Below are 25,486 nucleotides of genomic sequence, written 5' to 3'. Positions count from 1 at the left end.
AAGTCATAAAAATCACGAATCATGTCATATTTTAAGTAGTGAATAAATTGTTTTTACAAGTAGGAATAACTTACATTAAGAATATTAGAAATAAATTTATATTGAATGTATGTACAAAATTAGTTTACACTAACATGGATTCGGTTTAAACCCTTTTTATTAGATATCATCCATTAAGTCTTTTTCTCCAATTGAATTCCACAAATTCTACATCATACAAAACCGAGAACAAGCTTCCTTTCTCTACGTACTGATAGATTAAAAATATGATTCTTTTGTGCAAGTAGAATCCATATAGCTTAACAATATTTATGTGCTTTGTTTCTGATAGTATTCTCACTTCATTTCTGAAACTCGAATCAAATTCGTTTCATAGCTGTGAAGTTTCTTCAAGGCGAACTTTGCCACATGGTAATTGTGTCTTGTATACACTTCCATATGTGCATGTCTCGATGCAATATCTAATGTCAAAATGTTGTGTTGCTTTAATAATGTAACATATGCTATTTTTCCATCATAATTTCATATGCAAAACAAATTCCCATTCTTTGTTGTCGTTGTGTGTGCTTGCTTGTTAATGAAATCATGACAAAGTTTAAAGCAAATGAGAAGTGAGAAGGCTGGGAGTGAGAAGGCTGGGATCAAAGTTGTAAGGAAAAGAAGAACGATGGAAACACCCTTCTTGTGCTTTACATTATTATTATAACTTTTCTTGTGAGGTGACCAAGGAAGGAATTGGGTGTATGAATTGGTACATTCATCCTTGTTCCATATTGTCGCAACAAGATCAATACAAGTTGGAATGGAACCCATACAATAGAGAGAAGATGAAGAAGATGTCAGAGATTTTTAACTTCGTGATTTCTAATTTTGTTCCATATGACGAAGAAGATGTAGAGAGAGAGGGGGAGGGAGAGAGAGAGATATGGAATCAACAAGGGTTTTTAATTTCAAATTTAGTGATTTTTAATTTCGTCCCTATGTAACTTTTTGTTTTTGGTTTTGGTTCCTGTAATATAGTCAGCGATCATTTGGAAGACCACCTAAATTTCAAATTTTGTTATGTAGGTGTTTTTAATTTCGCCCCTTTGTGCCTTTTCGTTTTTGGTCCTTGTAATATAGTCAGGGATCATCAATCAGTCTACATAAGCGTGTTTAGCCAAGTCAGTACCCGCCACATCACACGTTGCTAGCCAATAAGGCGTTTTTGTAACAGAGTTTGACGGAAGGGACAAAAGCAAAAAGTTATTACTTACCTAGGTTGTTTTAGAGAAGAAAAAAAAAAAGAAAAGATACAGTACGAAATCTAAAAACACACGTTAAATTACATAGATAATGTACATATTTAATCCTACATTAAATGATAAATGATTATTGTGAATACTTGTTATACATTTGAGTAACTTGAGAGACGAAAACACAATCACATGTTTTTGATAATTAGTAAAGGACTTCCTTTAGTTAAAGTTAAATGGAAAAGAAAAGTTGATAACAACATCAGTTTCTTTGGTTAGGACAATAGTGGCCCCTGATTTCCATCAAAAGCGTGTAACATAGTCAAACAAACCTGTTCCAAGTCTTCCCTTCCCGGTCTCTTGTCTTGTCTCTCATCACCTCACCTTGTGGAAAACTCTAATCCATTCCCATCTTCTTTCTTTGACTCACTTGGTATTTTTCTTCTTCTTCTTCTTCACAACTCTTTTTGTTTCATATACTTCTATTTCCTTAATTAGTTGGGTTTTCTAGTAACCCAGGTTAGTATTTGAATACTCATATGCAAAATTCATGTGATTTTGAATCTGGGTTTCTTTAGTTTTTGCTTATATTGATTCTTGCATATTCAAACTTTACTGGGTTTCTTAAAAAACTGTTTATTTTTTTATTTTTTTATTTTCATCTGTATAGTATAGTTTTTGCCTTTATGGTGTGAACAGTGAATTTTGGTCTTAAAGGGAAAAAAATGTTGCTCTTATTGTTCCTTTCTGTTTATGACTTACTTGGTTGTTGATTTAGTTGGTATAGTGAAGTGCTGAATTGAGTTGATGTTGTTTATTGAATTGTGTTTTAGGAACAGTGCTATGCTATGCTATGGACTCTATAGTTTGTGCTGCAGATTTCATTAGATACCAATCTGAGTGAAGTGTACCTGGATAATTTGTTCTTAGCTTTTTTTTGTGTGTGTGTTTGAGATCTTGGTGAAGATGGTTTTGAGTAGCAGAATTTTCAGTACTCCTATTATTGTTAGTTTCTCACTGCTAGTTATTAGTTGTGGCATCACCTACGGCACGGAGACCGACATCTTATGCTTAAAAAGGGTAAAAGAATCACTTAAAGACCCAAACAATTATTTGCAGAATTGGGATTTCAACAACAAAACTGAAGGGTCTATCTGCAAGTTCACTGGTGTTGAATGTTGGCATCCTGATGAAAATAGGGTTTTGAATCTCAAACTTTCTAATATGGGACTTAAGGGCGAGTTTCCTAGGGGTATTCAAAATTGTTCGAGCTTAACAGGATTAGATTTTTCGTTGAACAGCCTCTCTAAAACAATTCCGGCCGATGTATCTACCCTTATTGCCTTTGTGACCAATCTTGATCTATCTTCAAATGATTTCACCGGAGAGATCCCCGATTCACTTGCTAATTGTACCTATCTTAATAATCTTAAACTTGACCAGAACCAACTCACCGGTCAAATTCCTCCAGAATTTGCTGGACTCAATCGGCTTAAGACGTTTAGTGTTTCCAACAATCTTTTGTCAGGACAAGTTCCAAATTTTAGACAAGGTATAGTTACGGCAGATAGTTTTGCGAATAATTCAGGACTCTGCGGAGCTCCTTTAGATAGTTGCAAGAGTAAGTCTTCGAAGACTAACACTGCAGTTATAGCTGGAGCAGCTGTTGGTGGTGTGACTCTTGCAGCATTAGGAGTGGGCGTTGGATTGCTCTTCTTTGTACGCAGTGTTTCTCACAGGAAAAAGGAAGAAGATCCTGAAGGAAATAAATGGGCGAGAATTCTTAAGGGAACCAAGAAAATAAAGGTAAGCTAAATTGATGCATGGCTTGTATGTTCTTAGATAGATGAAAAGTAGTATTAGTTCTTATTACATATTGGATTTTATTATCCATTGAGCATATATTCTTTTTTCTTTTGAAAATATTCAATTATGGAAAACACCTTCAAGTATGTTAACTTTGTCAAAATTAACACATTTAAGTTGTAATAAACCAAAAATCGATCATTTAAAATTTAAAATACGTAATATATAAAGTCGATCATTAAATACTTAAAGAAATGATCCTTGGAATCACTGGCGGAACCATATTATCAAAATTACGAAGTGATCCTTGGAATCACTGGCGGAACCAGGGGGTGGCAAGGGGGAGCCTTGGCCACCCCATCTTAAAAAAAATAAATTTTTTTATACCCTAGAATTTGCATAATTAATTTGGCAGAATTGTAAATGATACTTTAATAAACCCATTTTTCTTGTCTAGTACACTTAACTTTGTCTCCTTTGCCAATTTCAATCATTCTTGTTCATTACATATTGTTAAATTGAGAAACAAGATGGAACCTGAGTTTCTAGCCGATAGCATGTCAGTTTATATTGAAAGGGAAATTAGTGCATGTATTAGTTTCGAGTCAATTATTGATGATTTCAAGTCACTCGGAAAGCGTAAAGTGTCTCTTTAAGTATTTAATGATCGACTTTATATATTATGTAGTTTAAATTTTAAATGATCGATTTTTGGTTTATTACAACTTAAATGTGTTATATGCAATATGATTTATATATTTTAGTTTATTTTGATGGCGGCCACCCCAAATTTTTTTGTCTGGCTCTGCCACTGCTTGGAATTGCAAAATATTTTTTTTTTAAAGAAGGAATTGCAAATAATTAATGAAGTTTGTTCTTTTGTCTGGATATGATATCAAATGCATCCCTAACATTATTCACTTCGTTTCAAATTCATCCCCGATAATACCAACTTAATGTCAATCTAGTCCCCGAAATATGAATGGAGGGACGATATGATTTAAATTTCGCAATTTCAGTGTTCATTTTGCAATAATGATAATGTGAGGGGCTAGATTGATACAGTCCTACAATTTCAAGGACTGATTTGGATATTTACTCTTTCAGTTGTAACATTTTTTAATATATAATACATCTTAATATCATTGATTATACTAATTTTGAAAAAGTCTTACTGTTGTGTCAAATATAGGAAACCAATTATTTTCTGGGCCCAACACTTAAATGATGCATTTTCTTCACAAGACATTAGAAAGCTGACAATAGTTTCTGACAGTTTAATTTCTCATATTAGATTTAGTGAGCATTAGTTTTTGTATATATTAAGGCTAATTGTGTTGGACTTCACCTCAGGTTTCAATGTTTGAGAAGTCAATTTCAAAAATGAACTTGAGTGATCTCATGAAGGCTACTAATAACTTCAGTAAAAGCAATGTTATTGGGACTGGAAGATCTGGAACTGTTTACAAAGCTGTCCTTGACGACGGCACATCACTCATGGTTAAGAGATTACTGGAATCTCAACACTCGGAGCAAGAATTTACAGCTGAGATGGCCACACTAGGAACAGTGCGACATCGTAACTTGGTTCCTCTTTTAGGTTTTTGCCTGGCCAAAAAGGAGAGGCTTTTGGTCTATAAAAATATGCCAAATGGTACTCTTCATGACAAACTACACCCTGATGCTGGCGAGTGCAATATGGAATGGTCTGTAAGGCTCAAAATCGCAATTGGAGCAGCCAAAGGATTCGCATGGCTTCATCACAACTGCAATCCTCGTATCATCCACCGAAACATAAGCTCAAAGTGCATTTTGTTGGATGTAGATTTCGAGCCCAAAATTTCTGATTTTGGCCTTGCAAGATTGATGAATCCAATCGATACCCATTTGAGTACTTTTGTAAATGGTGAGTTTGGCGATTTAGGTTATGTTGCTCCTGAGTATACAACAACTTTGGTGGCTACACCTAAAGGAGATGTTTATAGCTTTGGAACTGTGCTTCTTGAGTTGGTAACAGGTGAAAGACCTACACATATAGCGAAAGCTCCAGAAACTTTTAAAGGAAATTTGGTAGAATGGATTATGCAGCTCTCAGTCAACTCTAAATTAAAAGACGCCATTGATGAATCACTAGTTGGAAAAGGCGTTGATCATGAACTTTTTCAGTTTCTAAAGGTTGCATGTAACTGTGTTGCATCAACTCCAAAGGAGAGACCCACTATGTTTGAAGTATACCAGTTTCTAAGAGACATTGGGAGCAGATATAATTTCATAACTGAGGATGAGATAATGATACTTACAGATACTGGTGATGCTGGTAAGTTGGAAGAACTTATCGTAGCGCGAGAGGGACATAATTGATAAGGTATTTGAGATATAATAGGGTATAATTTGTAAGTATCTCTTCCTTTGTGATTCTGAAATAAGTGTTATAATTTTAATGTGTTATAATATAAATGTTATGGTCTAAATGCAGTTGTGTGCCATCAATATTGAAACATCATGATATCATGGACGCCCATTTATATATAGGTGACCTTGTTATAATCCTTATTTTGCTCTTATATCTTTCACCTCCCTCTTGTATGTTGTTTGCTTGTTATTGTACTGTTGGTGGAAATTCATCACATTATGTTGTAAATTACTCTTTCTGTTGCTTTTGCCTCCCTTTGGTTTAAAAAGTGCAAACCAACTGATCCATTGTGAGAAAAATTACAACAAACCATAGGAGGGTCATCATGCTAAATTGTAATTTTTCTGGTTGCTCTATTTCATTTTACATGGCTAATTCTGACGCACACAAGTGACATAGGTTGTGCACCATGCATAAGTTTCTTTTACCATTAGATCATTAGTCTCGCCATCTGTAATGGTACCCCTACTGCACCAAATCTACTCCCTACTCCTCTATTTCCCCATGCTCGCTCTCCCCCTCCTTGGTCAGAAACCTCCTTCCACGGAGCCTTTCGCAGGAGAACCAATCCTGATCTGATCATTTACAGCTGCTTATCCCTGATCAGTTCTTGGAGCAAATGATCAGCCCCACTACTACTCCTATCAGTACTGCCAACAACCTTAATAATGGCCAAAGTAAAAATTAATTTGATATTATTGTTTAATTCATTTGTCTAAGATGGTGATAGACGACTATCCTTTGCAATTTAATTGTATATTCATTATGTATCTCTTCTTTTTGTTGCCTAATTACTTTAGGATTGTGTAATAATTATTATATAATACTGCAATGATGAATATATACCGCTTCATCAGTGTTTAAGGGATTTGAGTATAAAAATAAGATTAGTTGAAAGCTCTCAAGGATTAAGATTGTGATTTATGTCCAGTGAAAAAAATAAGATTGTGATTTGTGGAAAAAATAAGTGAAGAGATAGTAGTAAAGGTTCTCTCATCCTTGAAAGAATTTTGCTTTGCAACTGAGAGTGGTTGAAAGGAAGATGGAAAGATTTGATGGAGAGGGTATAGCATCAAATCAGGTGGGATTGTTCATCTAATGGTGGAAAAAATGTTCTTGGTGCACAACTTATGGCACTTGTGTACAGTAGAAACAGCCATTTTATATTACGTTACCAATGTTGAAAGTTTGCAATTAGTATATTTTTTGTTGCTTCTACAATTCATGTGTTTTGGTGGATGTTCAAGTAGACCGTGTACTCTTGTGCATTCATGGTCACTTTTTATATCGTTAAATAAAGTACTGATATATAAAATACCGCAACACTTGGAAATGAAAAGAACGAGTATGCTAAGTAGTATGTATCTGTTGGAACTTGGAACTCAGTGGGAAGAGTTAGTCTTACATTGACTAAAAATGAGGTTGGTCTTACATTTCGCTTTGGTTTTTTTAAGTGAAAGTGGTCGTTAGACTGTACTTTTTGTAATGATTGTAAAAAAGGGTAACAGTGTACACTTATGTGACTTAAATCATCTTTCCGAGACAATTTTTTTTCTTCTTCAATGATACAAGTAAACATAACTTCGGAATTTGTTGATATTACACTCATTTCTGTGTGGGATTGAATCCATCTCTCTAGCAGTTCGGAATTGATTTTGTTGAAGATAAAATCAAGATAGTACCGATGATCAATTTCCCGGTAAACAAACACATACATCCTGATAATAAGATTATTATAAATATCGATCAAACTTGATTCATTTGAATGCTCTTGAATGATTCAACCTTAAGGACAGTGATTTTGAAACGAGGGCACACTCCCAATGATTCGTTTGGAATAAAAATGACGTTCTAATCATGGTGAATGAATTCATTGACATAAAAAGGAAGGACAGTGATATTTTGAATTTGCAGATAATTGTACTAGCACAACATTAAAATTACAAAGAATCACAAATCCACGACAGATACAACCGTAAACAGTGTTAAAGCAATTGTCAAAGTTTTATTGCTTTGGTCCGACAAAAGGGACGTTTCAGGTCTACACAAAAGAAACCATGCTGTCAATTATGAATTACATTTGTTCAAAGTGAATTCTGATTTTCTTATAAGAGACAAATATGATAACAAAAATTGATGTATTTGATTCATTATAAAGACTAAATACATTAACTGACTCATTTGTTATCCTATAAAAATGATCGGAGGAAGGAGTTCATTTGTGTGGCATCCTTTATCCCATCTTCGTAATTTTACATTGATCTCCAATCAGACTCCATAGTTTTACCACATCACTTTCACTCTTACAGGGGTACATAAAAACACACATTCAATTAAGGTAAACTAAATATATTTCACACTGACAAACACGTCTATCAAAACTTTTTTTTAGTAGTTATGATTTAAGTTTTTAAATAATTTTACTATCTTCCGTTATCTTCTTATTAAAAAAATTATTAAAAAAATTAAGGTGTAATACTGCATATGTTAGACAAACTTAATAGTAAAATTCATGCAAATATATTACCATGAAATGAAATGTGTGTTATTGAGAAAAAGGTTAAATTGGATAAATGAGAGTACTGAAAGGCACGAAGAGAATTAAAGAAACATAACTCCTAACCCAATGCTATATATAATTAAGACAGTAGAAAATTACTTATGTTCACTTGTCAATAAATGAAGAGGTTACTGGAAAATTAAATAAACCAAGGATTTGCCAACTTGTGCTCTTACGTGTTAAGTAACACAAGTCAAAATTTTGCATTGAAAAAAAGATGGTTTTGTGCTTTTAAAAAATTGGGTTTAATATGTTTTTGGTCCCTATAAAATTGCAACTTTCTAAGTTTAGTCCTTACTTAATTTTAATAGTTTTTTTAATCCCTACAAAAAAAATTTACTTATAATTTTAGTCCCTGCTAAAATAAATTTTGTTTAATTATCCTTAAACTCTTAAATTTTTTAACGATTCTTTTTATACAAGTTTAGAACACTATGAAAGGTTCATTTACTAAAATCTATAATTTTTTAACATGAAATAAATTAAATATGAATTTTTTAAAACGCAAAAGTTTAAGATATAAGTAACAAAAATATGGACATAGAAATCAAATTTTTGCGATATTTTTTTCGGAGGACCTTTTAATAACGTTCTTAACACACCTGTAAAAAATTGTTGAAAAACTTAAGAATTTAAGCATAAATTAAACAAATTTGGATTGAGTAAGGACTAATATTGGGTGCATAAATTTTTTGTAGGGATTAAAAAAACTATTAAAATTAAGTAAGGACTAAACTTACAAGGTCACAATTTTGTAGGGACCAAAAACATAATTAACCCTAAAAAATTTGATTGCATGAAAGTAACTAATTGTAGTTTCTTAACATGTGAAGAGGTTCCAAGTTAAAGTCAAAATTTTGCATTGAAAAAAGTTGATTTTGTGCTTTTAAAAATTTGATTGCACAACAGTAACTACTTGTAGTTTCTTAATGTGAAGAGGTTCTAAGTTAAAATAAGTAGTGTATTAAACGGAGCCAAGTTTGACACCTAAAAAACTGAAGATCTCTCGATCCAGATTGTCAGTTTAAACAAACATAAATTCTGTTTCATTTCAATCCTCCTCCTAACATGACAACAGAAAGACAAACTGTTTGAGCACAGGCACCAGGTCAATAAACTGAATCTCAGCACCAACTTGAAATTCAACCTATCCTCCTCTCAATCCACATACAAAGAACTCCAGTTTGTGAAATTAAGAGGAAAAAAATAGCATCATATTGCATTCGTTTAAGCAAAATTGAAGTAAACAAAATCACAAGACTGGTGAATCAACTAACAAAACAAATAAAGACTAAAATATGCTTCGATTTAAGTAAAATTTGATAAGAATGTTTCAACTTTCAACAACCAATGTGTTCAAATATTAGTCTAGCCAATATACGCACCCTCAAGAAGCAATGCAATGCAAAAGGAACAAAATAGCACTGCAAACTAATCAAGTTTGCTTTATTTGCCAAGAAAAGTGGCTATTGCACCACATAATCAAATGTACGAAAATTTAAAATTCCAGGTTTGAAAAGCATACTGCATAAGAATGTATGTAAATTCTATTATTTTGAAGTGGCATCTTTCAGATATGCAATAAGATCAGCACGTTCTTGAGGCTTCTTAAGACCAGGAAAAACCATCTTCGTCCCTGGGATGTACTGCATTAAGATAAAAGAATACGCATATCAGTAAAATACTTGGTTGAAACAGACTTTCAAGGCTACCTATCATCAACATAACCATAATAAATTAACAGCATAACCTCCTACCAATTGTAGAAAACACTAAATGTTAAAATGATATTGTACAAAGAAGCATCAAATGATTATTAATAACCATTTGATATAGACATTTTTATGCGATTTAACAGAAAACACAGAAATGCCAATCAATGAGGTGTACCTTCTTGGGGTTCAGCAAGTAATCGTACAAGGTCTTTTCCTCCCAATCCACAGCCTTGTTCTTGTTAGCTGCAGAGTAGGAATATCCAGGGGTTGTCCCAGATTGCCTTCCAAACAAACCATTCAGATTGGGTCCTAAGGTCGGCAACAAATAAAGCAAACATTATTATCTTTAAAATATTACAAAATGACATTATTCAAGGAGAAGGCACAGGAAACTGAAACTATTGACATAACTGCTTAGACTGTGATCAGACATATAGATATTAGCAGTAGCATAACAGAAAAGCTACACTATACTAATCATATGTGAAAAATATTAAACGGCATAAATAATAATCCCTTGAGTTTTGTTCATTCAACCGACTCAGCTAAAAAAACAAGAAGGAATATCAAATTGAATTTATTAGTTTGAGACAACACCTTTCTAATCACAATTCATTCAATAAATCTTTATAAAATATAAATTTAAGATATACAATTATTGAAATAACATTGGGGTGATATGGAGAGTAAAGAATACGAGTTCATAAAGTTTTGAATGCGTTTACAAAAACCTTGCAATAAATATATAAAAAAACTGTTAAAAAAGAGTAAAAAGTAAATTAACACTTCTGCTTAATCAAAATCACTCCTCTCTCCTTGTGAAAAAAACCAAAAGATGGTTGTTTGCCCTCTCATCTCTCAAACAAAACGAATATCTCACCAGAACCCTCTCCTTGCCTGGTTTGAACCAAACATTCTGAACATACCAAGTTTACAAAACATTTTCATAAAAAATAAAATACTTTCCTTACAATATATTTTTTAAAAATGAATAAACCATTGATTTGGTCCCTAAACTATGTAAATATAATAAGTAATCTGAGGTATATAAAATTTGTCAATTTAATTGCAGCTATAACGTCGCTATTGATTTGCAATCCACTATTCAGTGTAAAGTGTTGTCAAAAAGCCTCTATTGCGGCACTGTAACAGAGCAGAATTTAAGCAAAATGCTATTCTCCACGATCCAAGATTGACAACGCTGTTTAATCTCAGCCATTAAGAGATTAGGGAACCAAAAGTGCATTTAAGCCCAAGATATTTAGAGATCAAATGACAAATTTCATATACTTACTCCGATTTCTATAGTTTACGGATTTCTATTATATTTGTATAGTTTAGAGACTAAATTGATGTTTTATTTATTAAAAAAATATAAACAAATATCATTAGCATCAACCTTAATACTTATGTAAGTTGGATCGGACATAACTGAAATTGGTAAAGCTAACATCATCACAAATTAATTATTCATAATAGAATCACAAACCTAAACATTTCAAGCTTCAACATATACTAAACCACACAATACAATAGATTCTTAAACCCTAACAAGATCTTGAACAATCAAAGCAAATCAATCATAGAAAAAACTTAACAGCGATTAGGTTAAAGAAGTAACATAAGACATAAAAAATGAAAAAAACGAAAAAACATCACAGGATGCGTAGATCTGAGAGTATTAAGGGAAAAGAAGAAGAATAGTAAACCTTGTTTGTGGCCGGCGCCTTTGTCGACGGTGTGGCACTGAGCGCACTTGGTTTTGAAGATCTTCTCGCCGGCGGCGGGGTTTCCGGGAGGAGCTTCATCGAAGGACGCCATTTGAGAAAGTTCTGGAAACGAGGAGCGTGTTGCGAAAGAATAGTATTGGAAAATGAATGAAATGAGAGAATATGCTATGCTTTTTGGACTTTATGTATGACCCGAAAGTTATAGGAAAGCTACACCGCCATTTTGGGCCACCGAAATCACTTTCATTTTTTTATTTATTTCATTAAATCAATTATTATTATTTTTTTCTACAATAAAACGCATTTCATTCGATTTTGTTAGCCTAACTCGTTGACACGAACACTACGCGGATATAAAATTTGAATTCTAGACCTCAATTTATTTATCTTAAAGGATGGATTTTTAACTACTTGACAACAAAAAACACATTTCATTCATGCTAATATTTTGGATAAAAAACTCTTTCGATATTTCATTAAATCCATGTTTAATTAAACTAATGTTAGTCACCTTAAAATAATTTGAATGAAACAGTAAGAGATCTCTTCCATTCCATTTGGACTATAAATCTTGAATTATTATTCAACCTAGCTTTGTTGTAATGTCAAATCTTTTGAGGAAGCATTTCGTCACCCATTGTGATCTTATTTGATTCAAAGAATAATCTTTCAATTGCGTATAAATGATACTGGATTCACAAAAAACACTTATATAGGTCTAATTTTTGTAAATGAGTCTCGTATAATGTGGTAAACTCACATTATTTCCACTCAAAAAATAGTTTGTGTTAAAAAAAATGGATTTTTTGTACTCATTTTATCTAAATTCATGCGATACACCATCTACATAAACATCATACCTACATTGCATTTATTCAAATACACATTGGAAAACATTCTCCCCCTTAATATACTTTTCTTGACCTTTGAGAGTCTCTCTTGGTTTCTCGAACCATTTTTTAGAAAGAACTTTTGTGAAAACATCAACAACTTGATCATTTGAATTCAAAACTTCAATTACACCCCTTTCTTCAATTGCTTCTTAAGTGAAGTGATGTTTATTGGCTTATATTTTTTTCTTCCATAAAAGATTAAATTGTGGCTTGCCTTTGTTCCATCAATCTTTCTCTTCATGAGTATTCTTTTTGCATATACCACACCATTTATTTGAGCCTTAAAAAATTTCCCGCCTCTTCCTCAACCTCTAGCAAATTTGTCACCTCAAAACAGTCGTCTCTTATTATGGTTGAATGGTGAGTTTGGAATGGAAAACGTTTTCGACTAAATTTTTATTGTGTTGTGAAACCCTTTGATCATTGGATCAAAGTGACCCCATCAAGCCTTAGATAGTCATGGTTGACAAATCCTTAGTTTCTTCTATAACAGCCATCATAGGATCAAATTTTTCAATCAAGCTACTTGAAAAAAATTATCTACAATTCTACGAATTGTATGTCCATGAAGACTTTATACAATTCACCAAATGAGCGAGTCTATTGAAGTACTCATTCAAACTTTCATTTTATTTTATTTTTTCATTTTCAAAATCTCTTTAAAGAGAAGTAAGTTTGATCTTTCTCATCTTTGAATCTCCTTCACACTCTTGTTGTAGAATTTCCAATTCTTTGTTGACTGTTATTGAAACTCCTGTTTGGTCATCCCAATAACTTTAGCATTTGTTATTCTTTTTATTCTTCAAAAAAATTCTTCATGTTGAGCGACTGTAACATTTTTTTTTTTTACTGTAACATTTGTTGTAGATGCTAGTTCTTCGTACCCTTCTTTGATAAGCCCCGATACATCCAAATGGGTGGGGAAAATAAAAAATAATTTTTAGTGTCAAGAAATCATAATTTTCTCCTTCAAATAAATGAATCACAGAATTATGCAAGAGGATAAAATAAGAGGAATATAATTGAGGCTCAAATATACTTCGTTGTTGATACCTCAATTTGTTTTTGCTGGGTTCACCATGTTAGAAGGACTCTTGTTGTTAGAATCTCCTTCTCAATAGGAATGACGAAATTCAGCCTACCCTCTCGTACACCGTACCAGGCTATGTAACTAAGAAAAACATTTGCATCCTATATATGCATTCATTTCAGCAAACCAAAGTAAGAAATTACAAGACTAAATAACTAATTTATGCTCTCATTTAAGTAAATTTGATTTGATAAGAGTTTTTCAACTTTCAAAAACTAATAAGTTCAAACATAAGTCGAACAACTAATGTGTTCAAAGGTAAGTCCTACACAATAACAACCTTTAAAAGCAATGCAAAAGGAACAAAATAACATTGGAAACTAATAATGTCTGCTTTATTTGCCAATATAGAGTGCTAATTACAATGCAAAGATCAAATTTTCATGTAATTAAATATCCAGAACTCCAAAAGTATACTACATATGATATACATAAATTCAACCATTTTCAAGCGGCCTATTTCAGATATGCAACAAGATTATCACGTTCCTGGCCCTGGGGCTTCTTAAGAGCAGGAAATACCATCTTCGTATCGAGGATGTGCTACATAAGAATGAAAAAATAATACACAAATCAGTGATCATTTAATCGACATAGACTTTCAAGGTTACCTCTCAGTATAATCGTTCATAATAAATTAATGGAACAAGAGCTTATTCATAGTAGAAAACAACAAAGGTTAGAATGATAATATTATACAAAGAAGCATCAAGCGATTATTAATAACCATTTGATATAAATATTCTTTATTGATCTAAAAAGAAACATTGAAATGCCAATCAATGTGTTGTACCTTCTTGGGGTTAAGCAAGTAATCATCCATGATCTTTTCCTCCCAATTCATAAACATGTTCTTGTTAGAAACACAATATGAATATTCAGGAGTTGTCCCAGATTGACTTCCAAACAAACCATTCAGATTGGGTCCTAAGGTTGACAACAAATAAAACAATCATTTTTATCTTTAGAATATTATGATATGATGACATATATTCAAGCAGGAGCACAGGAAACTACAACTAATTAAGTAGCACATGATACCGATACGTAAATCTGAGAGTTTATTTAGGCAGAAAAGAATATTAATATTAAACCTTGTTTGTGAACGGCTCCTATGTTGGTGTGGCATTGAGCGCAATCACTCCTGAATTTCTTCTCGCCGGCAGCGAGGTTTCTGGGAAGTGTAGGTTCGAACAACTCCATTTGAGAGAAAAGCAAGTAGAGTGAAAGCGAAAGAAAAAAAAAATCAATTCAATTGATAAATGATATGGTATTATGCTATGTGGACTTGTGGAGGACCCAAAATTTATTGAAAACCAGCACTCATTTCTGGAGCCACAGAAATCGGATAAGGATAGCCTGCAAAAATCCTTTGTGCTTGGTTGTGAGAAGAAATCTAAAGAGAGGTGAGTAAAAGAGTCTAAGAAGAGACAAATAAGTGAAAAATAGATTAAATTTAATGTGTTATTTTAGTATATAAAAGAAATATATATGATCCACATATTCTAACTCAACCGATAAAAATGTCGAAAAGACATCACATGATTGAGGCACGAACCCTAATCTCTTCACACGTGTGTGTGTTTGTATGATTATTTATCATTTCGTTTATCTTAAAAAAAAGTTGAAATAAGAGATAGAGATTAGAGATAGAAGTATCTTCGACGGTGCGAAGAGAGAAGGGTTATGATTTTTTTAAGGTAAATACCGATATAAACTTTTTTCTATCCACATTAGTTTATTTTTTGTATTAAATCAAATAAATAACCTATTATTCTAGAAAGTAATTAATTAACAAAATTTATTTTGATTTAATATATTGGTTTAATATAATAACTTAATTATTCTAATTTTTGTTCACTCAGAATAAAAAAAACGTTTTTGCTTACGTAGTTCTAAAGCTGTCAAAATGGGTGTCGAGCTTGTATCTTATTACGATTCAGGCTATAAAAAAAACGAAAGAAAATCCTATCTTTTTGGCCAAACCCACGGATTTGTATTTTAAACGGGTTGGTCCATCGGACTTCAGCATGGTCCATAAACCTTTTAGAATCATAAGCTTTTCAAAATCAACTTTGAACATGATAAACTTATTTTTCAACTTCTTCGCATCATCGACCACCTCATATGCAATAAGAATCACATCTAAAATTTATTTGATTTTTCACAAAGTATGATTGAGACTAAAAAATTACCCTAGCCTATTTACCAAGATTTTAACCAAAACTTTTACATGCAAACAACTAAAGAAACGACCAATAGCGTGACAACCTATATGGGGATTAACAACTTTAGGAATAAGAGCTATAAAGGTATAGTTAGAATCTTGGGTTAATTATGTTTCTAGTCCCTATAAAATAGCGACCTTGTAAGTTTAGTCCCTACTTAATTTTAATAGCATTTTTAGTCCCTAATTTTGTTTTTCTGCACTGAGTATTAGTCCCTACTCAATTCAAATTTGTTTAATTTATGCTTAAACTCTTAAATTTTTGAACAATTTTTTGCAAACATGTTTAGAACATTACTAAAAGTTCGTCTGCAAAAAATTATCGCAAAATTTGATTTCTACATCCAGATTTTATTACTTTTTATCTTTAACTTTTGTCGTTTTAAAAAATTCATATTTAGTTCATTTCATGTCAGAAAATTCTAAATTTTAGTAAACGAACCTTTCATAGTGTTCTAATCTTGTCTCAAAAAAATCGTTCAAAAATTTAAGAGTTTAAGGATAATTAATCAAACTTTGTTTTAGCAGGGACTAAAATTATAAGTAAATTTTTTTTATAGGGACTAAAAATGCTATTAAAATTAAGTAGGGACTAAACTTACAAAGTCGCTATTTTATAGGGACTAGAAACATAATTAACCCTAGAATCTTTAACCAACCTACTTACCATTCAAATGAAATTCCACAAAAGATCTCATAAAACCAGCTTTGAGATCCAACTATAATTCTTTAAGAAAACCAAAACTGACACATGAGATCCAGTGTTTTTGAAATTATCACAATCCCAAGTTGCCTTAGTTCACCTCTTCTTCAGTACGGCTTCTCCTAGCTCGTGAACATCCCAAGCACCCTGTAGTATTTTTTATTAATTTATTTTATAGTTATAATATTAATTTTTTTTTATTAATTTGTTGTTATTAATAATAAAGTGATATTGCCTCCTTGATTGCTTGGTCAATGCCCGTTACTCTATATACCATGTGGCAATTAACCCACTACCTGGTCAATCCTATATTCTAGCTTTTATTGTTGCATCAGTTAGGAAATATGGCAACGGTAAAATTACTACTAAGTCGTACATATATATAGAGTACGGTGCAGTGTTGGGCATATATATATATAGAGAAGCAATTTCACTCTTTCCTATCCACTCAGAAACATCTCCCTATTAAGATATATATTCACATATTTAAGAGTTGTGTTATGGTTCCTTTGAGCATCCGATAGTAGTTCCTGTGCCCTTGCTAGTTCACGTGCAGTGTTAGTGAGAAGTGGCTGTTGTATCCTGGAGAGCACTAGCTTTGAGGCCAACTGCATCAGGTGATTGACCTGTGGCGGCGAAATGCTCTTAAGCTCAGTGCAATTGCACGCCTCAGCCAACGATTCGATAAGTTTTCTTGTTCTCTAATTTTATCTTATTATGAGTCAATTTATTTGTGTAATATTTCTCTTTAATTTATTTGTTAATGATAATTCTATGTCATATTTTTCCTACAATCTTAAGAGCATTTCGTGACATAGGATTATTATTAATTTATTTCTAATCTTGTTCAAGAATATTTAATCGTTATTGTCTTGAAGCACAATTGACCATTTGTTGTTTGATTGGTGAAATCTATCTATAATCTTTGCAGACAGTATGAAAGCTTATGTAAGTCATGTTGTGTTTGTTATCACCGATTCAAGAATCCGTTATATAGAATTATCACTAATTTTATTTTGGAGCAAATGGTTTATTAAATTCATTCATTGAGCATGATGTGTGATCTACTTCATTGTAAGTTATAAACTATTCACCTCTTGAAACCATCCACAAGAGGCAAGGTACATATTCTAATCTCTAAACCTCACAAGCCTTGTTGAGCTTTGTTCTTATGTGTGATTGAAACTAAAACCATGAGTTGAATTTTTATGGAAATATCATTCATCTAATGCCATAAAATCTGCTGTGATTTATTTTTAAAATTATTGACTTATTTTAGACTGGGAATTTTCTGAGCTTGCGTGATATTTTTGAATTTGATGAACATTGTTGATTTACTTGATTTGAAGTAAGTAAAAATGATCTTTTTGGATGAGAACACTGATTCTATCATCTGTATATTTTACTAAGGCGTGGTGTTATGTTCTCATTGTTTCAAGAAATCCTTGTCGTTGGATGCTTACTGAATTGTATATTTATTTTGTGGTGTCCATTCTGTTACATGTACAGTTACAACCTCTTCATCATTTGTGTCATTTATTCTTGCTTTGACAATTAATCTATTTTTTTGGTTGATAAGAAAACGTGTACTCTCAAAGTGTGGGGATTTATATTGAGTTTAATAACATGATTGATCTCTCATACACAATGATTGAATTCTTGTTCTTCAACTATTAGAGATTTGGTTTAGAACCTCAATGCATTTCGGTTTATATGTATTATGTAAAACCAGTGTCTATGAATGAGCTTTAGATATATGTGACTAACTGTGTATGAATGAACTTTATATGTGACCAAGTGTTTGAGGGATATTTGCTGAAGCATGAAAATTGTTAGTATAAAATACATTGATATGTCAACTTTATAATTTGTGCAAAAACTGTTCAAATATATTTTGTTGAGGGACATTTTAATTTGTGAGAATTTACTTTGTACATGTATTATGTGAAACCAAGTTGATATGAGTGTGCAATGATAGCATTGATTTGAAAAAATTTTGTTTGATTGTGAAATATTATTTAATTATATTACTAGAAAGGAAAAAAAAAAAAAAGAGAAACTCATGGAGTTACATGCATTAGTGAAACAAGTGTAATTAAGATGTTGTCGCTTGGAAATAATCTAAGTAGACCTGAATATATTCTTGAGGCACTTGTTAAATTCATGAGTTATAATTGAGAGACACCTTAAAATATTGGTGACATATTGTGGATTATCCATTGTATTAAAATAATACAATGATGTTTGATTTGTCTATATGTGGATTTATTTTCCCCGTTGTGGGGGACGTCGTCACTTGAAAAAATAATTCAAGTAGACTTGAATAAAAATTCACATATGGATTTATATTTACCCAATGTGGGGGCGTTGCCGCTTGGAAGTATTTCAAGTAGACCTGTGCAAATAAATCTTAACATAGATTTAATTTTCTCCTATGTGGGGGTGTTGTTGCTTAGAATTTAATTAAGCAAACCTATGATAATATATCATGGATGATGATTTCATAATATATTTGAGATACTGACTGAGAGACGTCTTAGTCAATGTATTATTTGTGATACAGCTGTATAGTATAAAATATATATTTACATCGAAGGGGGATGGATTATGTCCACTACAAAAATTGAGAGTGATGGTAACCCAACATAGATTGCGAAAATTTGCAAGGCTATGTTCATATGGGTAAAAACAAGTCGCTTGTCAATTTGTTGAGACACTATCCATTTTAATTTTGAGTTCATCCCTATGGTGTAGGATAGTGTATATTGCAGCGTTAGAGGTTGAGTTTATAAACTCTTAATAAATCTATAGCTCATATATTTGAGTGGTGTGCTTGACTGTGGTGCACACTTGATAGATTTACCTATATGAGTGTTGGAGGTGAGGCCGCCTCTATGAAAGCCTGGGCAGACTTTCTAGAGCCACTCATGAAATCCAGGCATAGGTGCAAGGCCAAAATGCACCACACCGCGTTGAACAAACTTTGGACGAGAGATCAATGTGAGTGATGAGATCACTGATTCACATACGGAATGAGGTTCATAGAGGTTATAATCTCACCGACATTCTAGTGGGTCAAATTTCATTTGCTCTATGTGCTAGTTCATAGTCCAAAAGACACTAGTGCTTATGCATTGATGTTTCAAGCTCTTAGGAACATACACAACTTTAAAATATATTTTTTTAAGAAAGAACTTTAAAATAAATTGTGGGGGATTGTAGTATTTTTTATTAATTTATTTTAAAGTTATAATATTAATTTTTTTTTATTAATTTGTTGTTATTAATAATAAAGTGATATTGCCTCCTTGATTGCTTGGTCAATGCCCGTTACTCTATATACCATGTGGCAATTAACCCACTACCTGGTCAATCCTATATTCTAGCTTTTATTGTTGCATCAGTTAGGAAATATGGCAACGGTAAAATTACTACTAAGTCGTACATATATATAGAGTACGGTGCAGTGTTGGGCATATATATATATATAGAGAAGCAATTTCACTCTTTCCTATCCACTCAGAAACATCTCCCTATTAAGATATATATTCACATATTTAAGAGTTGTGTTATGGTTCCTTTGAGCACCGATAGTAGTTCCTGTGCCCTTGTTAGTTCACGTGCGGTGTTAGTGAGAAGTGGCTGTTGTATCCTGGAGAGCACTAGCTTTGAGGCCAACTGCATCAGGTGATTGACCTGTGGCGGCGAAATGCTCTTAAGCCCAGTGCAATTGCACGCCTCAGCCAACGATTCGATAAGTTTTCTTGTTCTCTAATTTTATCTTATTATGAGTCAATTTATTTGTGTAATATTTCTCTTTAATTTATTTGTTAATGATAATTCTATGTCATATTTTTCCTACACACCCTTCCGGTAAAATGGTGTATATGGATAAATTATCTTTATTTTTTAGGGTCAGGTTGGTGAATCCAAAACAGAAATTGAACTCATGCTTCACAGCTATATAACAAGGGAGGTCCAAAGACCACTAAACACCAACAACTGTTGCCAAAGCAAAAGAGTACATCCTACAAGATGATTATGCAAAAATAAACTTATTGCCATCACTGTTCATAAAAAATTTGTGGGAAAAGAAATTATTATGATTAATAACCATGTTGTTTTGTTAATAGTCATTTTACAACTGTCTCAGATGCGATTTGAATATACTCCATGCGTTTACAAAGCCAAATTCTTACCAACAATATTACATCTCTTGAACAATTATCATTACTTAATTTACATGAATTGAAGACTTCTTAACTATAGCATTTGAATAAACAAACATGCTCAGAACCTTTTTTCTTCAATGTGACAAACAAGAAAACAAACCAATCAAACAAAGTAGAAATGGTTCTCCAATACATCCTCATTCCATTATTATAATTACAATTGGGAACTCCTTTATTTTGATGCACTAGCAGGGATCACAGTTGACTCTGATGTGCCTCCAATAGATATTTTCTCAGATTTTCCACGAGGTCATCCATGGCCATGCTGTCTTCTTCATCCATCTGCATCAAAGCTTTAGCAATTTAGAATTTCACTTTATCCCAACATTACAAATTAGAGATCAGATACAAACAAACAAACAAAAGACAACTCCTTTACTCTATTTGATTTTTTTAAAAATATATTTTTAAAAGTGTTCAAATTTATAAAGTAACTAAATATACTTTTTTAAAAATGGACCAATAACAAAGATTTGTTAAAAAGAGTATTTTGTCAACATTTACATAACCATTTTAGTGTGAACATAAGCATCCACAATGAGGTTTATCAATATATTAATCCGTTCCAAAATGATTGATTTATTAGACCATTTCACACAAATAAAAATATAAATAAATAGTTTTTTTACCAAATTATTCTTATCAATTATTTGTATATTCACAATTCTCATCATTATAAAATGAAAGTTATTGACTTGAGTGAAAAATGAAGTAATATTAATTACATGATACAATTGAAAAAAAAATGACTAATATTATATAGAAAATTGAAAGTATTTTTCATTTTGGGACAACTTTTTTTCTTCAAATAGGTCAATCATTGTGAGAAGGAGGGAGTATAAGATAATATATGTTAAATAAAAATTGAAATGATTAATATTTTATTGGGTCAAGGAAGACAATTTTATGTCCCCGTGAGCATTGCTCGTTGACAAGGATAATTTATTATTATATGCAAGGGTCGAGGTTCTAACCCTAGACACCCTATTTATTCATCTTAAAAAGTGAATTCTAGATGCTAGACTAGTCAGAAAGAAAAAAACAGTTTTATAATTGTAAAAAAAAAAGTTTCATACCTGAGCACAAATGTTGATTACAAGCATAGAAGCACCAAATGGTAACATGCTACTACTTGTTATAGTGAGATTGAACTTTTCAAGCAATTCATGTATTTTAAGCACTGTGTCCTTTTGCTTCTCACAATGAATTCTAATGAGTACTTCCTTTTCTTTGACTCTAGCTTCAATCTCAAGCAGTGATTCTGATGACTTCTTTTTATTTGATGAAGCTGGAGATTTCCACTTGAATATTGCTGGATTTGCTTTGTTATCTTTATTTTGATTCTCCAATTCTTTAATGCGCTTTTGAAGTTGTTTTGTGTAATTCACAGCTTCACTAAGTACATAACACTTGTCCATCTATAGTAATTAGAGAAATTACAATATAAAGTCAGATGGGAAATTAACCTTTAATATTCAATTATACGAAGATAGAATACTCACAACATGTTTGTGTAAGACAAGTGTTTTAAAATTTAAACAATCCGATAATAATACAGCATTAAACAATAATAGAGATCTCGAAAAATATGTACATAAAAGTCAATGAAAAGCATAGGTGCAGTATGAGCTGTAGCTTGATTTATTATAATTTAAAAGTAGATATTTATTTATTTATAATTTTCATCTCACAGTGTTAGTTTAGAATATGATATCTTGATTTTCTTAGGGATGATATCTTGATTTTTATTCATTAAATAAAAAGACAGATGAATTGAAGCAAATGCAATCCCCAGTTTAAGCTCAAAATAAAAAATTTCTTAAACATGAATGCATTTGAATTAGCTTATGAATAACTAATTTGAATTTATCTACTGCATTGTGACATCCATATAAAAGCTGTTTTGGCTTATTTTATTAAAAAAAAAAATTGCGAGATTTCATCTAAAAATTATAAGATAGTTTCATTTTAATTAATAATAATTTCTCTTTTTTCTAATTTTTTTTAAATATAAAATAATTTAACAATATTTTTCTTTAATTATAAGATAGTTATATATAAATTTGTACGATAATGGTTCATTGACTTCATTCAACAATCATTTGATTGTATACTTTTAAGTTAACTTTAGATCAATAATGAAATCATAGAAAGAAACTAACCTTTTTCAAGCCAGGTATCATGGCTGAAAGTGCTATGATATTCTCTGTTAATTCCCTTCTCCTCTTCCTCTCAGCCATTAAGTGATCTTGTACTGTCTCACATGACCTTCTAACCTTCTTTGTTGCTTCCTTCACTCTTGCTTCATCTGTCCTTCTTTTAGTTTTATGTGACATTGGTTCAATGATTGGTTCAATACTTGAGTTACCAAAAGATAGAAGGTATGTGGCTGGAGAACAAACACAAGATCTTTCCAAAGACTTGATTGAGTTGGAGCTATTACTTTTGTGGTTTGTTTCAACATTCTCATAGTCACCACAAAATAAACTTGTCTCATCAAAGGACAAAATACTATTTGTGGGACTAGTCGCATCACCTTCAACATTTATTATAGTTGTACTATTGCCTTGGGTTTTATTGGAACAAAGATAAGAAGAGGGTTCACATGATTCTGGTTCTTCAAGGATGATATCTTTGAGAAACTCTTGCTCATCAAATGTGGTGGTGGTACTTTGATTCAAGACATCATCTTCCATTTCCTATGATCAAAGATAAAAAAAAAATGTACCAATTAACAAATAATGATATAAAGATTGTCAAATCATGTATGTATGTAGTATGAAATTTAATTTACCATATAAGAAATCAAATTCTCCAGTGAATCCTCCATTGTTGCAAATTGAAGAGAGCCCCTAAAGTGACCCTTTTGAATATGACTGGTATAGAGTAGTTAGGTGTTGCAACTTATATATAGTGAAATTAATGTTACTGAAATTTTTTGTGCCCACTTAATTCACGTTTTACATGGAGTGGTCTTGACCACGTAGAGTGAGACCATTTTTTTTGTCTTATTATTGTGATTTCTTTATTTAAATTATATTTTGGATCTAGACGAATCTAAATCAAGATTTCATTTTACAAATTAAAAAGTATAACTATTTCAGCCGGTTGGTGGTAGAACACCGTAGAATTTTAACTACTACGCTTTATAAACAAAATAATAATAATAATAACCATCCCACAAAAAAAGAAAAAATAATAACCTAACCTCAATAATACAATGCAGGTACACTTCTGTGAGTCACTCTTGGTTAAAGCGTTAAATACAAAGATGGCAATAAGCATGTGAGAAATTAGATGGGATATTTTAATGAGTAATGATATTTTGACATCCATTTGATGACAACTTTGTTGACAACCTTGTTTTTCTCACTTTTTATTGGTCAAAAACAATGGAGATAGAAAAAGGAAGAGAGAGGATAACAACATCATGTGAGTATGAGAGAGAAAGTTGTCCAAAAGTGGTTGTCCAAATATCATTTCTCATTTTAATGGCCATACAATTATTCAATACTCCCTCTACAGGACCCGCATTCCCTACTTTATGTGTTGGGTTTTGATTGGTGTCATTTTCTTAAAACAACAAGTTTGTTGTACTAAATGTAACATGTAAATATGATATCTTAACTTAAGATGAAATACTTTGTTTCGCATTTTTGGAAGATTTTATTTTCGCGTGAGATTATAGAAGATTTGTTTGAAGATTTGATTCTCGTAGCTTTTGCAGTTTTGCTCTAAGAGGCGTGTGTCTCTAGAAGCTTGCTCGTGTCGGTTTTACCATGCCGTGTTTTTGAAGTAAATGTCTTAAACATATTTGGATAATAATATATTTTGCTCCTAGAAGATTGTGACTGTATATACGTTTTGGTCAGCTGGTGTGTTTAGCCCGATTGAAGAAAAAGTCCATGCATTATCTGGTTATATAAGGAAGACTCAAACCTTTGTGAAGATTGATCGAAGTTGTTATTTTGAAGAAGTGTCTTTTAAGGTTTCGTGTCTTGTTCTTTGTTATTTGTATACCTCTCTATGCATAGAACTAGTTTGTTTAGTTGAGTTGTATTATTGTCATTTGTATACCGCTCTAGTGCATCTAGCAAGAGTTGGTCTTTGTATTGTAGTTGTTCTCCTTATTTGATTGTATTTGTGATTGAGGCAATCACTGGGTCGTGGTTGAGAGAAAGTGAGAGGGTATCTCATATTTAGGGGGAGTCTTAGATAGAAATTCACGACTAGTGATTAGGTGAAAAGGCAGTGAATAAAGTTTGTTCACATAAGACTAGGAACTGATACTATTGAGAGTGCATTTCTTTTCTTGGCAAGGATGCCTCCAGATGTAGGTGACGTTGCACCGAACTGGATTACCAAACCTCTTCTGTCCTTCTTCCCCACATTTTACTTTATTTCTGTTTATTGTTTTTTGTTCTACATGTTGTCTAGGACATCAGTATTGTCGAACCTGTTGTCCAAGACATCAGGTAGGACATATGTCCAGTGAGTGCCGAAATTTCATTATCAATTTCATGCGGCTTCAAGCTGCAACAGATTTCAATCGATGATTTCAAATCAAACAACTCAAATTTCAAACTCGGTTTTACATGGTAAAAAGATCTCATAAGTCGATTTGAGATAAGACGACCCATATATATTACATCGATCTGTTGTAATAGCAAGGAATCCAGCTCGATCTTAGATGATTTAAGATCATCTACATTTAAACTCTTCTCCATTTCTTTCATTTGGAGAGATAAAGACACAAAAAATTTTTAAAAAATAATTAATAATGGTGGAACCAATTCAATAATAGGACTCACCACCTATTTTTTGTGTTTATCTCTTTCATAATGACAATCTCTATTTATTTTTATAAATTGAGAGGATCTCA

General features: G+C 32.1%; 3 protein-coding genes across 6 annotated transcripts; 1 reads left to right on the top strand and 2 right to left on the bottom strand.

The window, feature by feature from the left end:
- The first annotated feature begins 1,569 nt into the window (after nucleotides 1-1,569).
- LOC146908949 (probably inactive leucine-rich repeat receptor-like protein kinase At5g48380) lies at nucleotides 1,570-5,603 on the top strand. 4 transcript variants are annotated; one of them, XM_085727740.1, is made up of 3 exons: nucleotides 1,570-1,668; nucleotides 2,075-3,041; nucleotides 4,395-5,603. In XM_085727740.1, the coding sequence occupies exons 2-3, from the start codon at nucleotides 2,202-2,204 to the stop codon at nucleotides 5,400-5,402; spliced, it is 1,848 nt and encodes a 615-aa protein (XP_085583866.1). In that variant the 5' UTR covers nucleotides 1,570-1,668; nucleotides 2,075-2,201; the 3' UTR covers nucleotides 5,403-5,603. The 4 variants fall into 4 exon arrangements, with proteins under 4 accessions (XP_085583866.1, XP_085583864.1, XP_085583868.1 ...); XM_085727738.1 differs by having other exon boundaries at nucleotides 2,069-3,041; XM_085727742.1 differs by having other exon boundaries at nucleotides 1,570-1,754.
- A 3,696-nt stretch (nucleotides 5,604-9,299) lies between these two features.
- On the bottom strand, nucleotides 9,300-14,724 carry LOC146908948 (uncharacterized). Its single transcript, XM_085729314.1, has 6 exons — nucleotides 14,537-14,724; nucleotides 14,236-14,369; nucleotides 13,900-13,985; nucleotides 11,439-11,638; nucleotides 9,905-10,038; nucleotides 9,300-9,660 (listed from the first exon to the last, which is right to left on the bottom strand). Exons 1-6 carry the CDS (start codon nucleotides 14,643-14,645, stop codon nucleotides 9,565-9,567), a joined length of 759 nt encoding a protein of 252 aa, XP_085585440.1. The 5' UTR covers nucleotides 14,646-14,724; the 3' UTR covers nucleotides 9,300-9,564.
- Nucleotides 14,725-20,453: 5,729 nt separating this feature from the next.
- Nucleotides 20,454-23,487, bottom strand: LOC146908947 (transcription factor NAI1-like). The gene is made up of 4 exons (XM_085727737.1): nucleotides 23,399-23,487; nucleotides 22,767-23,303; nucleotides 21,681-22,022; nucleotides 20,454-20,886 (listed from the first exon to the last, which is right to left on the bottom strand). The coding sequence occupies exons 1-4, from the start codon at nucleotides 23,432-23,434 to the stop codon at nucleotides 20,800-20,802; spliced, it is 1,002 nt and encodes a 333-aa protein (XP_085583863.1). The 5' UTR covers nucleotides 23,435-23,487; the 3' UTR covers nucleotides 20,454-20,799.
- Between the last annotated feature and the right edge of the window lie 1,999 nt (nucleotides 23,488-25,486).

This window comes from Medicago sativa, chromosome 7 (assembly GCF_051527215.1).
Source record: "Medicago sativa cultivar Bolivia chromosome 7, Bolivia_mono, whole genome shotgun sequence".
Taxonomy (NCBI): domain Eukaryota; kingdom Viridiplantae; phylum Streptophyta; class Magnoliopsida; order Fabales; family Fabaceae; genus Medicago; species Medicago sativa.
The sequence above is the reverse complement of the archived record's forward strand: the minus strand, read 5'-3'. Positions and strand labels throughout refer to the sequence as shown.

Bases quoted from the DNA above. Each gene is read 5' to 3' on its own strand.
- LOC146908948 (XM_085729314.1), bottom strand. From the start codon at position 14,645: ATGGAGTTGTTCGAACCTACACTTCCCAGAAACCTCGCTGCCGGCGAG. The intron at 14,370-14,536 runs GTTTAATATTAA...TGTCAACCTTAG, and splicing joins AGGAGCCGTTCACAAACAAG to GACCCAATCTGAATGGTTTG. The intron at 9,661-9,904 runs GTACACCTCATT...ATCTTAATGCAG, and splicing joins ACTTGCTGAACCCCAAGAAG to TACATCCCAGGGACGAAGAT.
- LOC146908949 (XM_085727740.1), top strand. From the start codon at position 2,202: ATGGTTTTGAGTAGCAGAATTTTCAGTACTCCTATTATTGTTAGTTTC. The intron at 3,042-4,394 runs GTAAGCTAAATT...ACTTCACCTCAG, and splicing joins AGGGAACCAAGAAAATAAAG to GTTTCAATGTTTGAGAAGTC.
- LOC146908947 (XM_085727737.1), bottom strand. From the start codon at position 23,434: ATGGAGGATTCACTGGAGAATTTGATTTCTTATATG. The intron at 22,023-22,766 runs GTTAGTTTCTTT...TAATTACTATAG, and splicing joins TGATACCTGGCTTGAAAAAG to ATGGACAAGTGTTATGTACT. The intron at 20,887-21,680 runs GTATGAAACTTT...GCTTTGATGCAG, and splicing joins TAATCAACATTTGTGCTCAG to ATGGATGAAGAAGACAGCAT.